Raw genomic sequence first — 17,572 nt, 5'->3', positions numbered from 1 at the left:
GTGCACAAATGCATAGACATGCACAATAGGCTGTGTGTGTGTGTATATTTCTTTCTAGGTTGTTGTTGTTGTTGAGGATTACAACACACAAGGGAGATTTGCTTCAAGATTAGAGATCAGTGGAGGGTAAAATTAATCAAGCAGTGTTGAAAGTGAAAGTAGGCACCAGCTAAAGGAGGTACAGCATCACCATCCTCATCATCGTCACTAGCATTATCATCACCATCATCAACTGCATCATCCTCATTGTCATCACAACCACCACCGTAATCATCATCGTCATCATCATCATGACACATCATGATCATCATCTCCGACACCACCATCATCATCAAAAACTTGTTAATTACATCATCATAATTATTATCATCAACACCATCAGCAGCACTACTATTGCTGATTATTTAAAGATAATTTGTTACCCTCATGTTTCCTCTCACATTCCACCTTCCACCTCTCAAATCATCTCTATCAATCCTTTCCATCAATGATTGTCATTTCTTCAGAAGCCACTCACAATGGTGGTGGTGGTGTGGTTGTTGTTGATGTAGTTATTCTGACATATTGTCTCTGGGGTTTTAAAGGAGTGTTTCTCATACATACACCTTGAAAACTCCCAGTTATCACTGTGTGCATGTGTGTGTACTAAGTGATGTATGGAGTTTATGGTATAACATTTATTCCATGGTTTACAATTGTTTCATCAATCACACATCATGTCTTTAGGCATTGATGATTATAATGATTTAGTCATGCATTTTATATAAGGTATATATTTAAAAAAGATTTTGCAAAAACACAGTCGCAATATTTGAAGCAGGATTTTCCTTCATTAAAATCATTAATTATTTTAAAAAATGATTAATTATAATATAATATCTTAGAAATAATGGAACGAAGTGAAATTTTTATATTGTAAGTGTTTCAACAGTTTACCGTTTTTCAGACACGTTATTGGGTTATCCATTTAGGAGAAGTTGTTTTCAGTAGTTGCATTGCCTATTCTTGCTTTAGTTTCAGATTTTGAATTCTTATAAAATATTCTTTTTTTGCGTTTCATAACTTATCGTTTTATTTTATTTTGGTAAAAAGGTAATATCTTGAATTTTCCATTTGCACAAATATCTACATGTTCACTATATGGAACATTTCTTACAGAAAAATCTTTGATTTGTTGTTTGTGTACTTTAACACGATTAATTTTTTTTTCCTATTCGGCTGATGTAATTCACATTGCATTGTGGGTATGTGATGCAGCAAATGAGATTTTTTGTTTTGCAATTCATATTTGCATTCACTTTCAATTTCTTCTCATTCTCAAATCTTTTTGTTGTTCAATTATTTCACAAGTCAACTACAATGGTCTTCATAGTTTGTTCCTTGCCTTATTCCTTTCTCTCTTGTGAATTTCCCCTTTGTCAGAAATTTTTTTTCAGATTTGCTGGTTGTCTTCATCTGTTGATAATTTGTGATTCTTTAATTATTTTTCTGAGATTTCAAGGTTGGTATAGATTTAAAAGGTATCATTTAGCTAAATGTATGATGCTATAATTTCTAGTATTGTAGGTAACTACAAATAGAATATTTATGATTGTGTTTTTTTTTCCTTTGCCTTCATTAGATGTTTTTCCATTAGACAAATATTGGACTTTCTTTTGCTTTAGTTTTAGCATAATTTACTCAATTTTTTCTTTCTTTTCTTGTGTGGGAGATAGTTTTGTTTCTGAAGGAACACATTTTATTTTACCAGTTATTTCTTACATCGATTTGAGTCTATAATCATCAAGAATCTCGCTAAAATTTAAATAATGGTGTGTGTCTGTATTCTTGCAGTAGAGATCAGTTGTAACTGTCTTATTTTCTTTAATTATCAGAATGTCCAAATAAAAAAAAGGGAAACTCCCTTTCATTTATTTCAATAAATAAGTAGATCGATTCATAGATGCTTTTTATTAATTTAAGGAATTTTGTGAAGTCTCCTTTACTTCTGTTCAAAGATGTGAATCAGTCATCCAGAAATATTTGCAGAAAATAAAGCAAGATTAGAAATACTGATTAGGAGTGATTCAAGAAAAGACAGATTTTCGTTTTCAAGATGGTATGAAGAGATTATAGTTATTATGTATATTATGCATAATAAATATATATTAGCCCCATATTGTAAATTTCTTCTGGGTTGATAGGTAGTGAGGTTGACAGGGTGTCAAGCTTGAAATTGAGCAGTTTAAGGAGTCAATTGTGTAATCCAGAGATGAAAGTTTCTTCACTAATATTCAAAATGTTGCTGTTGAAAAATTATGATGTTTAATTCCTCTGCAACACAGATATTGCATCTGCTGCCTTGACCCTTATTTTTGCTGGCCTTAGCTTTGATGCTCCACTTTATTTGGTGGCTGGTTTACGTAATCATCTTTAAGGTTCCATACCATGTTATACAGATATTTTCGATGTTAAATTTCATGGTTAGGTTTTTTTGCTTCATCATTGATTAAATAATAAGTCCTAGATGTAGATTTTTATATATGTTTGTTGTATTACCAATTAGCAATTTATTGTGTGTGCAGTTATCTATCTCATAACTAATCTTTGTTTTATATGCCTGAGAGTTTTTAATAGGTTCAAGAAATTCATGTAATTTATGTTGGAAATTATTTATTATATGGCTGAATTTAACATCTTAAACTAATTTTATAAAGTCATCTTCAAATCAGTCTAGATCTTTAATATATGGTGGGATTTACAAGGTTTAAAATCGGTTTGAAATCACACCGTAACACCTTTTGAAGTATAAGTAATAAACTAGATATTGTAGCCTTAGATACATTTATGTCTGAAAAGGTAAGATAGGTGTAGCTTGCAATCTTTGATCATATGTTGGAGCTGGTTTGACCCTGGGTTAGACAACAGCAACATCAACAACCACAAAACATTTTTAACCTGAAAACTTCCCTATTTGTCCCCAAACACTAAAATTTATTTTGATCTTCATGTTTTATCAATTTTATCAAACATTCTGTATGATGGTGTGTGTCACTGTGTGTGTATTTTGCAATGACATGTCACAGTCAGTGTTACTGTACAAGTGTGTAATAATATAAGCTATCATGCATCATAGAGTATTATTGTCATACTGTTACACCATCTTGTGTCACTGTTTGTGTTACAATATGACATCATAGCATATCATACCATCCCATGTCCAATCACTGTGGTAATGTCACAGTGCATGTTACACAAATATGGCACAATGTGTGTTACAGTATGATACTCTCTCTGTGTCAGAATTGTGTGTTTGTGTGTGTGTGTTACTCAGCCATGTAACTCCATGTAACTGTGACAATATTTCCCCAGTTTATGTAGAATGGAAGTCTTAATAATATGAGAGTCTAATTAATAGCATGGGTCTCTAGATAATGTTGCTGCAATTTTTAGACAGAAAATATATCATTTGAACAGGGACACACAAATAATATCGTTGTCATTGTCATCACCACGTTGTCATCATCGTAATCATCATTATCATCATCATTAATAATAATGATAATGATAATAGAAACCGCTCCTGCCTTCCAACCGAATGCACCCCCCCCCTCCTCTTATCATTGCATTCATTCTGTCACTGCTACTGTGACTGCAGCTGGTGAAGCTGTTTGCCTTCTTCATATCCTCCTTGTTGCTGCTGTTGTTGTTGTTGTTGCTGTTGATATTATCAACATGTTATTGTAGTCATTACTGGTGGTGGTGGTGGTGGTGGTGGTGATAGCAGCAGTTACAATGATGTTCTCATTGTTATTGCTGCTGTTATTCTTACTGTGAAGGCCATTGTTGTTTGTTGTTGTTGTTGTTGGTGGTGGTGGTGGTGAGAGTGGAGGTATTGTTGTTGCTGTTGTTGTTGTTTTGCTTTCTTCCATCAGATTCTGGATATTTTGCATTTTATGATATTGGGAACAATTAATTGATTGACGTGTGCATGTGCGCATATATAGACATGAGTGTGCGTATGTGGGTCTATCTGTGTGTGTGTGTGTGTGTTATAAGTGCGTAACTGCTTACATGAATGTATGTGCATGATGTGTGTGTGTGTGTGTGTGTGTGTGCACAATTGTGTTTATGCGTGCTTAAGTGATTTGCATAGATTTGTTATAAATGTCTGCTGTGCATAGATTTGTGTGTGTGTGAATGTGTGTGTGTGTGTGTGTGTGTGTGTGTGTGTGTGTGTGAACCCTTGCCCTCTCCCACCACCACATCCCCCTTTATATATATAAACTGTTTCTCTCTCTCTCTCTCTCTGTAACAATACCCAGAAGTCTTCCTAAGTGGTTTCTCACTTACCAACAACCATTCAGGGATGGGTCTGTCCCTTTATTGTGTTAGCAGGGGACACCAAACAAGACATATTAACGACCACCATTATACCATTTAAACCATTAACAGTGCATTCAATGATCAATGGAAGGAAAGAGGGTGAGGAAGGGGAGGAAGGAAGGAATCGCCATTAGGGAGTAGCATCATATCTTGGAGGAGAGAAGCTGAGCAGTTCTTTATTCAGGTGTGGTGGACACTTACCTGACCTCCTCCTCCTCCTCTTCTTGTTGTTATTGTTTAGCCCAACCAAAGTCAGTGCTGACACAGTGAAGAAATGATTAAAGAAGTCCTACAAAAACACATGCAAACAATAACAGAAGCATACTTATAAATACAAAGACATACACATATACATTCACACACATATCTAATATAGCTTTCTTGTATTGAAGATGGTAACATGTGACAAGAGGAAAATTTAGTTGTTATATCTAGCATGCTAAATGACCACATAGAAGTTTCCCGTGTCAGTTTTCTGTTGTTTTCTTCCCGTCTCCATAACAGGAAGAGGTCTCCTTCATTGGCTTATAGATATATATTTATGTGTTCTCGTATTTGTTTCAGTCATTTGACTGTGGCCATGCTGGAGCACCGCCTTTAGTTAAACAAATCAACCTCAGGACTTATTCTTTGTAAGCTTAGTACTTATTCTATCAGTCAATTTTTGCTGAACTGCTAAGTTACAGAGATGTAAACACATCGACCAATTGAGCATTTGGGTTCAGTTAATCCACTTATGCCCTCCCCCAAATATTCTGGGCTTCTGTTAAAATAGCAAAAAGAATTCACTACTGCTTTTGGGTAACCACCACCACCACTACTACAGTACCACAATGCCATTTGAGCCCTATCTCCAATAAACCAATTTTAAATATTTCAACATTAGCCATTGTCTAGTTTCTAATATTTAAAACAAACGATTTTCCTTTTTAGCTGCAAACATGGAGTCTCTATGTGCTTGTTTGACTGGGTCGAATAGAACAGGCAGAGATCTCTCAAAACACACATTAACGTTTTATAAAAGAACGGCATATTAGATGATGTGGTCCTTGGAGTGATATGCGTAGGGAATAGAGGAGATTGACAGAGTTGGAATGACTTAACACAACTAAATTGAAGCATACCATTAAAATTATACTTCCTTCTTTAATTATGAGTAATTATGAATAATTTATACTCTATTAAATCTAAATAGTTAGACCAGTAAATTTAAATGATATCATCAAAGTTAAACAATTCGTCCATTAATTCTATTGGTACCAATTTACCCTCAGCCTACGTCTTCTTCATGGATAAAAATATGTTCTTGTTTAAACTGAAATCCACCATCATAATCTTTTATTATTTAAAAAATTTTAATGCTTATTTTTCAAAATTATTTAGGAGTCCTAACAACATAGTATCTCATGAGTCGTCTCCCTTACTGCTCCCTATTTCTACACCGAAGAACGTTTCCTTGTTTCCCTCCAGAGATGGATTTAAAGGGAGACAACCTTGTATTGCTTCAGCCAGACCCTATATGTCTACGAGCTGATGCACTATTGTTCTTCAGCGTCAAAGACATTCTAGCAATTGGAGAAGGGTCCCTTCTCCGATTGCTAGATGTCCTTTAAATTTGAAATCTTAATTGTTGATATGACATGGTATGACATAAGTGTCTGTATATTGTCTTTATTGTCATTTTGGTTATAAAATAAACAGATTAATCAACAGAGTACAGTGTCTGCAAGTTGATGAGTACCTCATATTCTCCTGCATTTTCTTATTGCTATATAAATTTAGGGTAAATACCCCTTTACCCGCACCCACTTATTGCACTTGGTATAACACTAGGGTAACAATAATTGGGTACCCTCCCAGCAGTATATTGGATAGATACTATCCCTTAGTGGGTTGGATCCTCAACCCCTAACTCTCTTGGATTATGTGCGTCTGTGTGTGTGTATATATATATATATATATATATATATATATATATATAGATCTATCTATATGTAAATTTCTATATTTAAGAGATGAGGAATTATGTACATTATTTACATTTGAAGGATAACCCCAAGATTCCGAGTTTGATTCCAGGCAGTGACCTGAATAATAATAATAACATTGAAAAATACCTTAGGAATGAGAATCCAAGTTTGAAATTTCCCCAAGACACCTGATGAAGGCTGCAGGTTATATCAGCTGAAACGTTGTGTTGACAACAAACAAGATGAGGACAAATATCCATTGAATGTAAATAATATACATATATACATACATAGATATACCCAAATATATAGATGTGTATGTGTTTTTATATCTGTGTGTGTGTGAAGAGAGAGGGGGGGAGACAGAGGGAGAGATTGGAAGAAATTGAATTGTCCTGACTATTTTTAATATATATTTCTCCTTCATCAGGAATCAATCCCACACTTTCTTAGCCCATTATAAAGAAGGTCAGTAATATATCCCTATTTACATTATACACAAGCCAGGACAGAACTAAACTGGTCTTCTCAAATTTGCATTTTTATAAAATATTCAGGCAAAGAGTAAAAACAATTTTCTCATCGGCCACGTTATTAGAAGAGAGCATAGCACTATAATAGTACCCTAGTACTATTATAGTACTATAGCAATAAGTTACAGCATTGTAGTAGAAGTATTTTCATATACATATCTTCCTGTTAAGCTATAAACACTAAGACAGTTATTTTATTATGATAAACTATTGTGAAATTAATATTATAAAACTATTAATGAGTGTGAAGTATTAATTAATTTCTTAAATGCATATATGAAGAGATTATATTTAAGAGTTGAGAAGATGAAATGTTTTGGGGGTGAGACTAATGAAGAACCGTGGAAAATGTTTGCATGAATTTAAATAAATTTCAAGTGGGAAAGGCTAGAAATACTAGGTTGCTTCCCTTGAGTGAAGTTACGGGTAGTAGATTACCTCCCTTACATTATAGTTAGGTTCTCTGTTGATGTACAGCACACACATACACACGTGTATACATTCACATGTATGGACATACGCGCACACATACGTAGACACACACACATACAAAGATTCACCAACCCACACGAACAAATACACCGCCTGTCGTAGATGCATTCAAATGCACAGCGCGAACACGCACCTGCATACACACATACACACACAGATACACATACAGTTGAATAGATACATACACACATACATACATACATACAACAAGGAGTATGTACCGTCAGAGAAGTCAGCTTTCTTTGTATGTATGTATGTATATGTGAAGATATCTGTATATATGTGTAATTATGCAGATTGATAGATCATTGTAGTGTGCTTGTGTGTGTGTGTGTGTGTATGTGTGATTGTTTTTTTTTTCCGTCTTGCTAGATTTCTGTAGTCATACTTGATGTGATGGAGAGTGAGGGAGGGAGAAAGAAAGTGAAATACAGATATAGTAAGAGGTAGAGAATGAGTGCACATAGTAGGCTTGGGGGCAGACAATGAGTAAGGGAACATTAATCTCCACCAACCCACTCACAAACACACATACACACACACACAGTAAGGAAGAAAGAAGAATAGAGACATTAGACTAAATGAGTGTATTAATGGAAGGCATTGTACGTTTGTTTAATTCAGTTTTGTTATTTGATAATAAATATTTTTTTGTTGGAAATTAGAATTCATTTCATTGATTTCTATAAACTCCAAAAAATTTTATAAAAGATTACAATTATTGTATGTCTGTCATATTTCTTGATATTGCTCATTGTGACAAAAATATACTCCCAAGCATAACCATCATTCAATGGGCAACACTAGCATATCCATCCATCTATCTATCTATCTATCTACACATCCATATACATCCATATATTCACACATATATACATATATGTGTATTTGTAGGTATGTATGTATGTATGTATGTAGGCTAAGGCATATGCCAAGCTGGGCCGCCATCAGGAAAACACACAGCCTGGCAATGAAATGTACTTGCACGAGTTAATCCAGATTTCATTTGTCCATGACGTGGTCGTAAGTCAGAAGATCCACTCAACTAGTTTTGGTGGTATTTACTACCTCATCAGTGATCGGTTATTTTCTTCACAACAGAAAGTATTCAAGAAACTCCCTCATATCTGGTGACTTGTTAAATGAAATTGCTTCGAAAATAAAATTTATGTACAACATCTAAATATTATTTGGATAAATGAATTAATTAAATACAATATTAAGGGGTCTAATTATTGAGGAGTCCTAGGGAGTATAGGGCGGTTCTAACAATTTAACACCAGATTCTCTCCCTTCGTTGACACTTTTTGGTTAACATGGATTAGCTCCCTTACATTATGGCTGGGCTTTAAAAGGCCTCGGTTTAATTGTATAGGAGAAAGGATTGGGTTGGAAGGGATTTGAATGGAAAAGGATTTATGGAGAGATTAGAGAGTAACAATGGATGGTGGCAGTGACGAAGGGAGATCCTCGGAACTTACACACAAATCATGACTAAAGATTCAGTTAAATAATTGACATATTCTACAGAAATATAAATGTAGCAAATTTGAGATGGAAATAGCATGGTGGTGGTGGCAGTGGTACATCGTCATTGCTGTCGTTGTTGTTGATGTTTGTCAAGCTCATAGCCCTTTATATGAAATATAATGTAACACGCCTCCAAGATTACATCCTGAACTGTAATGTATCACAGATGTGACATAGCCTGTAAGATATAACTTGTGTGTGTGTGTGTTTTGTAAATGAAGTGTCAGGTGAAATCGTGTCTTCATCTCTTTTTCTGTTTGATTTTTTTCAGAAGCTGTCGGTGCTGTGAGTGGAGATTGAACCATGAATGTTATCAATCGGGTGTCTATGTGGACACTACAGTCGGTGATATTATTTTCCTGGCTGACCGGCTGCCACAGCATTGACCTTACCTATCATGTGGAGGAGGAGAAATACTCAGGCACTTACCTTGGGGACATTGCTGCTGACTCCCACTTGAGAGACAGTTTACCATTCCAAGATCACAACTTAGTGACATTTAACCAATTAAAGCCACGTCGCAATGGCAAACACCAGCTGTTCAACGTGACGAAGGCAGGTAAACTGTACACGGCACAGACATTGGATGCCGAGAAACTATGTACATATAATATGGAGTGTTTCCGCATTTTCAAAATTGCCATCCATCAAGATGAAACTTTCATGAAAATATTGAAGGTGAAAGTGGTCATTGTGGACATAAATGACCATAAACCTGAGTTTGCAAAAAAACTGGTCAGCCTTCAGTTTGATGAAGGCGATGGAAAGGGCATGAGGAAATCCATTCCTAATGCTGTAGACAAGGATGTTGGTGTGATCAATTCGAAAATTACTTATCAGATAGAACGCAGCTCTGAGAAGGCATCATGCCCTTTCACGTTGTCTGTTAGGAAAACTATAAGTGGCAGGTCAGAACTTGGAATTGTTTTGGAGAGAAAACTTGACAGAGAAGTGAAAGATTCCTATAATATTCGCGTGGTGGCCAAAGATGGAGGTTATCCACCTAAACGAAGTACTTTAGATGTGAAAATAGCTGTGACAGACGTTAATGACAATGCACCTGTGTTTTCTAATGATATTTATAATATTTCTATACAAAATACATACCAAAGGAACAAACCACTCGTTATTTTGTCAGCAAAAGACTCAGACTTTGGCGAAAATGGCCATGTTTCTTATTATTTCAGTTCAGAGACTCCAGAGACTGTCAAATCTCATTTTCGACTGAATCAAGTCACGGGAGAAATATTTCTCCAAAAAGACATTTCTTTAGAACGGAAGCAAGCTTATAAATTGTTTGTGCGAGCTACAGATCAAGGTAGCTCGCCTCTCAGTTCTATAGCCATGGTTCTGGTAAATATTGTTAACCAACACAACATGGCACCAGAAATAGATGTCAACTTTGTCACTCAGATAAAAGAGAACACAGCAGCCATTTCTGAAGGAATCAAAGTTGGTAGTTTCATAGCTTATGTCAGTGTTATTGACAATGATGTTGGACAGAACGGTGAGGTGGAATGTTCTTTAGAACATGAAAAATTTCTTCTCTTAGATTTAGGTTCAAATGAATATAAGGTAACATTGAGGAAATCTGTTGACAGAGAGAAACAAGATAGGTATGACATAACGATTTCTTGCGAAGACAAAGGGTCCCCTCCTTTACAGACTCAGAGACAGTTCTCCATTGAAGTGATGGATGTCAACGATGTCCAACCACAGTTTACAAAAGAATCTTTTAAATTCCTGACTTATGAAAATGGGAAAACAAACTTTCCCATTGGTTTTATAAATGCTACTGACCCTGATATGGGAGCTGGAGGTCAACTGACTTTTTCTCTGCTGAGTACCAGCAAACATGTGATACCATTCCAGATAACTGATTATGGTTTTATCTCAACCACTATACCACTGGATAGAGAACAACAGAATGTTTATAAGTTCCAAGTATTTGTCAAAGACAACGGGAATCCTTCATTAAATAACACAGCCAATGTGATTGTTGAGGTTTTAGATGAGAATGATAATGCCCCTTATTTCACCTTCCCTAGTTCGGACCCTTTCAGTTTAAATGTCCACTATCATCCCCAAAGTAAAAAAGAGATCACTATTTTAAGGGCTTCAGACAGGGACAGTCATTTAAATGCATTCCTTAAATATGACATAGTAAAAGGCAACAACAAACAGTTGTTTGCAATAAACCCCTATTCTGGGGCACTGTCTTTTGCTCGGACAGTTTACCAAAATGATGCTGGTACCTATGACTTGAAATTCGTTGTGAAAGACAGTGGGACCCCTGTTCTCTCAGTGACAACCATGGTGTCTTTAACACTGACCGTTAGCAACAAGACATCTCCATCACTGGACACTGTTCCATTACAGACTGACCACATGATCAACTTGACCTGGGTCATTGTTATTGTAACGGCCGCTGTAATCGCCTCTGTGGCCATTGTAGTATCAATAACCCTGTGTATTGTCAGATGTAACAATGGTCGAAGCCACTTGGAACCGACTGAAATTAGTACCACAATCCCAGCCAATAGAGAAAAAAGTCATTTCATATCTCTGACAAAAAAACCAGTCCCAGCATCAAGACATTCCGAAATGAAGAACAGAAACACTCAATTTATGGAATCAAGTCGGGAATTTTATCCTCAGTATGAGTCCCAAAGTGAGTGGACCACTTCAACGTCTGAAAGGAGGCCTGCATCTGTGCTGTTGGTAAGTATAAACGTTTGGCTTATTTGAAGGTTGAGCACAAGTTTGAAATTTGCAAAACATTTTCTTGCACTCTTGTTGATTTCATATCTGTGGAATAATTGCCAGAGAAGGAAAAATTATTGGACTTTAGAAACTATCACTCAAGCAACTGCATGTAACCATAACACCAGGGCTATATATATACGGGTGGTGCTAGATCAACACCAGAAACCGACAAAGGATGGTAAATATTCTGGTTGTTGTGTTCTTGGAGTGTCATGATAGAATCTGGTCATAATTTGTCAAATCTAAAAATAGATACTGAGAAATGAAGACGAAGAAAGGTTGCAGTGATGTTATGAAGAGAAGTAGCATAGGAATAAAGGAAAGAAGTAGGATGAAATTGGTTGGAAGATTTCTCTCTGTAATACAGGAGTATATTTCAGTGTAGAGGACAACTCATGTTGTTGAAGAGGTGGTGGTAGTGGTGGCGGGTAGGGGGGAGGGTACAATAATTGTGCTGCTGCTACAAAAATGACCATTCTGAACAACACATGGAAAACACAGCAAATGTGGGTGTGTGTGTAGAGAGAGAGAGGACAGCCAGAGAGATAGACAAACAGATAGATAGACAAATAGATACTGTGTTATATAGATAGATAGACAGGTAGGCAGACAAACAGACAGATAAAGAGAAATGTGTGTGTGTGAAGCTGCACACAGGAGGGTGTCACATTGTAAAGTGACTCAGTAAAATGACTCAATCTCACATATTAATACCAACACATGGACCTTGTGCGCCTTTAACTGTGTCCCTTCTTTTACAAACGCTCAGGGCCCTCTCTGTTTCAGGATAACTTTCTCCTTTCCTTCACTGAGGCACATGGGGGAGCCTCTGTGGACTAACTTATATATAAAAAATAGATTATGTCACAAAATTATATACAACACACACACATGCACACACGCACAAACACAGCCATGGACACACACATTTAAACATGCCACTGTCACGTGTTGTGCTAGCTAATACTGCAATTTAGCTGCACTCTTACAGTTGCTGCTGTGGATTATTATGCAAACATGCATTACTGCACAGCATGAAGCATTGTTGCACACTTACATTTGGTGTTCTGTGTGTTGTAAATGTGTCAGCTGACAGGCATTGCAATGTGTTGCAGCCTGAATGTGCACTCGTCACACCATATATCAGTGCATGTATTGCATGTTGCATGTTGCTGCAACAGCAACCAACATAAAACAGTGATGTGCAGGATAACACTAGTGATTGTGGTCTGCTACAAGATGACACACTTCTTCTGCAACTCTTCAACAACAAGTTACTGTCACTCACCTCTGACATTGCACTCCTGTCAACGGAGCTGAGATGAAGATGCAGTGGTTTAGACAGTGTAATACCCAAGTGGTATTGGAGTGGCTTAAATGATGCGATGGCATAATATAACAGTATTGTATAGAATGGCACTATACAATATACCTTGTATGTAAGGTGTAGTTAAATGTTGGGATCGGTTGTCTCTCTAACAAATGAAGGTTCAGCAAAGACCCCGTCATCATCCTTTGATGCTGCTCAACAAGTTGTGATTCATGGAACAACTGACTTTCACATCCAACTCTGGTGCTTCATTCAACCACACGATTCATCCTTTCAATTGCTGAATACCAAAATGTGGCTTGCAAGACCTCCATTCGAATGATATTCCAGAGTCCCCCCCCCCCTCTAACCTTTGTAATGTCCTGTCATTCTGTTCTTCTTTCCACATATAGGGTAATCATCCCTTTTTCATTGTTTACACAATGCAGGATGGCCATTGACTGGCTTGGGTTCTTTGCTCTTTTTTATCCTACAGGGTGCCCAACAACCCCACCTTCTCACCACGAAAGTTTGGTGGGTTTGCTTGCATGCATACCCGCATGTACAAACACATGCACACATGGATGCACACACACATGCAAACACGCATGCACATACATGCACACAGTGAGAATATCTTTGTGGAGCCATTCAGTACATCACCTTCTACACGATCCATTGTAGAGACATATTTATCCGTCTCTCAATATATATTTATGTATGTATGAGGGGGTACTCAAAAGAAGCCGGAATTTTGCAATATTATTTTATTCGCTTAGTTTTACCTGTTTACACTTTTATCATCTTCAAAGTATTCTCCACTTGAAGCAATGCATCGGTCCAGGTGTGTTGACCATTCTTCGAAGCAGTCCTGGAACTCTTTTAATGCCTCCGTCGTTTTCTTCTTCGGTTCTTCCACATCTGTAAATTCTTTTTGCACCTGCTTTCATCATCATCAGTGATGACCTTTGAAAAATGGTCCAGATCAACTTCCAGCTGTTCTTTCAGTTCATGGCATGCATTCAGTTGGAACTGCTTTTGATCTTCCATCAGCAAGTGAGGCACAAATTTTGCTGCAACTCTTTTCATTTGCAATTCCTTGCTCAAAATTCGTTGGTGGGAGCTCCAGGACAAACCAGTCATATCAACAAATTCGTCAATTGTACAGTGACGGTCCTTCAAGATCAGTCATGATGTTTTCATTCGTTCAAACGCTCGACAGTCACCCTGAACAACGTTGGTCTTCAAGCAACAAGTGACCATTCCTAAAGCAATGAAAACCACTCGTAAACTTGTGTTTTGCTCATGGCAGCATCTTTGTAAGCTGTCTGAAGCATGACAACTGTTTCAGCCACTGTTTACCCAGCAAAAAAACAGAATTTCACAAAAGCATGTTGTTCCTTCATTTCAGCAAAACACAATGAACAAGGGGGAAGCAGTGCAAAACAAAGATGCACTATGTAACAGTTCAGAAGACTGATGCCTGAGGGTTGCATCAAGTGGCTCCTAGTGGCAGAAGCCTGAACTACCATGAGCTTGTCCCACAAAGAACATTTCCAGTTACTTTTAGGTACCTCCTCATGTATGTGTGTGTGTGCGTGTGTGTATATATATATATATATATATGTATAACAGACAGAAAATTTGTAACTATTTCCTCATCAGTCAACGTCCAAAAGATTCTTACAAATTCACGCCTTTAATGTTGATATTGTTCACTTTTGGTGGTGCCAGTGGCGATAAACCACTGGGAATTGCTAACGAATGTACAGGACAATGACGAAAACAAACACAACAGAATAAAATACACATGTACAACCCAAAAATAAACAATAAAAAATGCCATGGAGCCAAAAGGCAGAGTGACGCAAAGGAAATTGAAAATGTTCTGTACAACTGGAGACGGGAAAGGACAGAGGGGAAAGTCAGAATGAGGGGAGAATTATATATATAGGTATATATACATGTGTGTGTGTGTGTGTATGTTCATATATGCCTATATAGGCATATATACATATATATATATATATATATATATATATATATATATACACGTACATGTATATTGGTATTTGCAGGAGAAATACCTAGCTAAGGATAAACCTCTGTACCTGGCTTTCGTTGACATGGAGAAAGCCTTTGACAGGGTCCCCCGATCCCTTATCTGGTGGTCAATGAGGAAACTTGGGATAGAAGAATGGTTAGTGAGAGCTGTGCGAGCCATGTACAGAGATGCTGCCAGTAAGGTGAGGGTTGGAAATGAGTACAGCAATGAATTCCGGGTAGGGGTCCACCAAGGTTCCGTCCTCAGCCCCCTATTATTTACCATAGTCCTCCAGGCAATCACAGAGGAGTTCAAGACAGGTTGCCCCTGGGAGCTCCTCTATGCTGATGACCTTGCCCTAATTGCGGAGTCACTATCAGAACTAGAGGAGAAGTTTCAGGTGTGGAAGCAAGGTCTAGAATTGAAGGGCCTTAGAGTCAACCTAGCTAAAACCAAAATCCTAATAAGTAGGAAGGTAGATAAAACACAAACCCCTTCAGGTAGATGGCCCTGCTCAGTATGTAGAAAAGGAGTAGGTAGTAACTCTATAAGATGTACCCGGTGCAAGCTATGGACACATAAGAGGTGCAGCAACATCAAAGGCAGGTTAACTAGCAAGTTAGTTTTTGTTTGTGGCAGATGTTCAGGTGCAATAAAGACTGCAAACAAACAGGAAACAACTTCTATCTCATTCCAGGGTGAAAAACTAGAGGTAGTCGATAGCTTCCGCTATCTGGGCGACCAAGTTAGTAGTGGGGGTGGGTGCGCTGAAAGTGTAGCTGCTAGAATAAGAATAGCCTGGGCAAAGTTTAGAGAGCTCTTACCCCTGCTGGCGACAAAGGGACTCTCACTCAGAGTAAAAGGCAGACTGTATGACGCATGCGTACGAACAACCATGCTACATGGCAGTGAAACATGGGCTGTAACTGCTGAGGACATACGTAAGCTCGCAAGGAATGAAGCCAGTATGCTCCGTTGGGTGTGTAATGTCAATGTGAATACCCGTCAGAGTGTAAGTATCTTGAGAGAAAAGCTGAACATTAGAAGCATCAGTTGTGGCGTGCAAGAGAGACGATTGCGCTGGTATGGACATGTGGTGAGAATGGAGGAGGATAGCTGCGTGAAAAAGTGCCACACCCTAACAGTTGAGGGAACCCGTAGAAGAGGTAGGCCCAGGAAGACCTGGGCTGAGGTGGTGAGGCAAGACCTTCGTACATTGGGCCTCACCGAGGCGATGACTACGGACCGAGACCTTTGGAAATGGGCTGTGCGTGAGAAGACCCGGCAAGCCAAGTAAGATCGTTGCCAGTGCCCCTGGACTGGTTCTTGTGTGGGTGGCACATGAGATGCACCATTTTGAGCGTGGCCGTTGCCAGTACCGCCTGACTGGCTCCTGTAGGATTTTCGAGCGAGATCGTTGCCAGTGCCCCTGGACTGGCTTGTGCGGGTGGCACATAAAAGACACCATTTCGAGCGTGGCCGTTTTCGTGCGGGTGACACGTAAAAGCACCCACTACACTCTCTGAGTGGTTGGCGTTAGGAAGGGCATCCAGCTGTAGAAACTCTGCCAAATCAGACTGGAGCCTGGTGTTGCCATCCGGTTTCACCAGTCCTCAGTCAAATCGTCCAACCCATGCTAGCATGGAAAGCGGACGTTAAACGATGATGATGATGATGATGATATATATATAGGTATAAATATGTATATATATATATATATATATATATATATATATATATATAGGTATAAATATGTATATAAATATGTATATATATATATATATATATATATATATATATATATATATATATATATATATATATATATATAGGTATAAATATGTATATAAATATGTATATATATATATATATATATATATAGGTATAAATATGTATATATATATATATATATATATATATATATATATATATATATATATATATATAGTAGAATAATAAAAAGGAAGTTCTTGGTACAGTATTATATATTTCAAATGTATATATATAAGTATGTATACACTTATATATATATATATATATATATACAGGCCTACATATGTGTGTATGTGTGCATACATATATGTATGTGTATGTATATATGTGAATATATACCTATATGTAAATACATATATACATGTATATATAAGTGTATGTATCTATACGTGTGTGTGTGTGTGTATATTTATCTGTCCCTATACTTATGTGTATCTATCTAGCAATCACACACAAAGAACATATATGGGAGTCAACTAGCCGAGTAACCTTTTACATGGACAGTCACCCTGCTAGAAAAAGCAGCCACATTTCTCTCAAATGACATACTACTGTCTTCAAAAAGGAAGGACATCACCACTACTACCACCACCTTTGTAACAACTACTACAGCCTCTACTACTACACTACTATGTCACTCTTTGACGTCACAAATCATTTAAGATCAATACAAACTCCCCTCTCTCTCCTTCTCACTCTTCCTCTCTCTCTTTCTATTTCTCCCTCTTCCTCTCTCTTTCTATTTCTCTCCCTCTCTCATTCTAATTCTCTCTCCCTCTTTTTTACCTCT

The 17,572-nt window shown here is 37.3% G+C and overlaps 1 protein-coding gene across 8 annotated transcripts in view; it reads left to right on the top strand.

Moving 5' to 3' along the window:
• LOC106873245 (protocadherin beta-16) overlaps positions 1-17,572 on the top strand; it is a 128,232-nt gene that overhangs the window by 98,393 nt on the left and 12,267 nt on the right. For 6 of the 8 annotated variants that reach the window (XM_014920528.3, XM_052972927.2, XM_014920529.3 and 3 more), the window contains exon 2: positions 9,162-11,611. In XM_014920528.3, the coding sequence (XP_014776014.1) occupies positions 9,194-11,611 (2,418 nt within the window). In that variant the 5' untranslated portion in view covers positions 9,162-9,193. Of the gene's footprint in view, positions 1-9,161; positions 11,612-17,572 lie in introns of those variants that run through there. The other 2 variants (XR_016244182.1, XR_016244181.1) reach the window with 1 other exon arrangement.

Source organism: Octopus bimaculoides, chromosome 14 (assembly GCF_046866305.1).
Source record: "Octopus bimaculoides isolate indiv1 chromosome 14, ASM4686630v1, whole genome shotgun sequence".
NCBI classification, from domain to species: Eukaryota; Metazoa; Mollusca; class Cephalopoda; order Octopoda; family Octopodidae; genus Octopus; species Octopus bimaculoides.
This window is presented reverse-complemented; position numbering and strand designations above follow the sequence as displayed.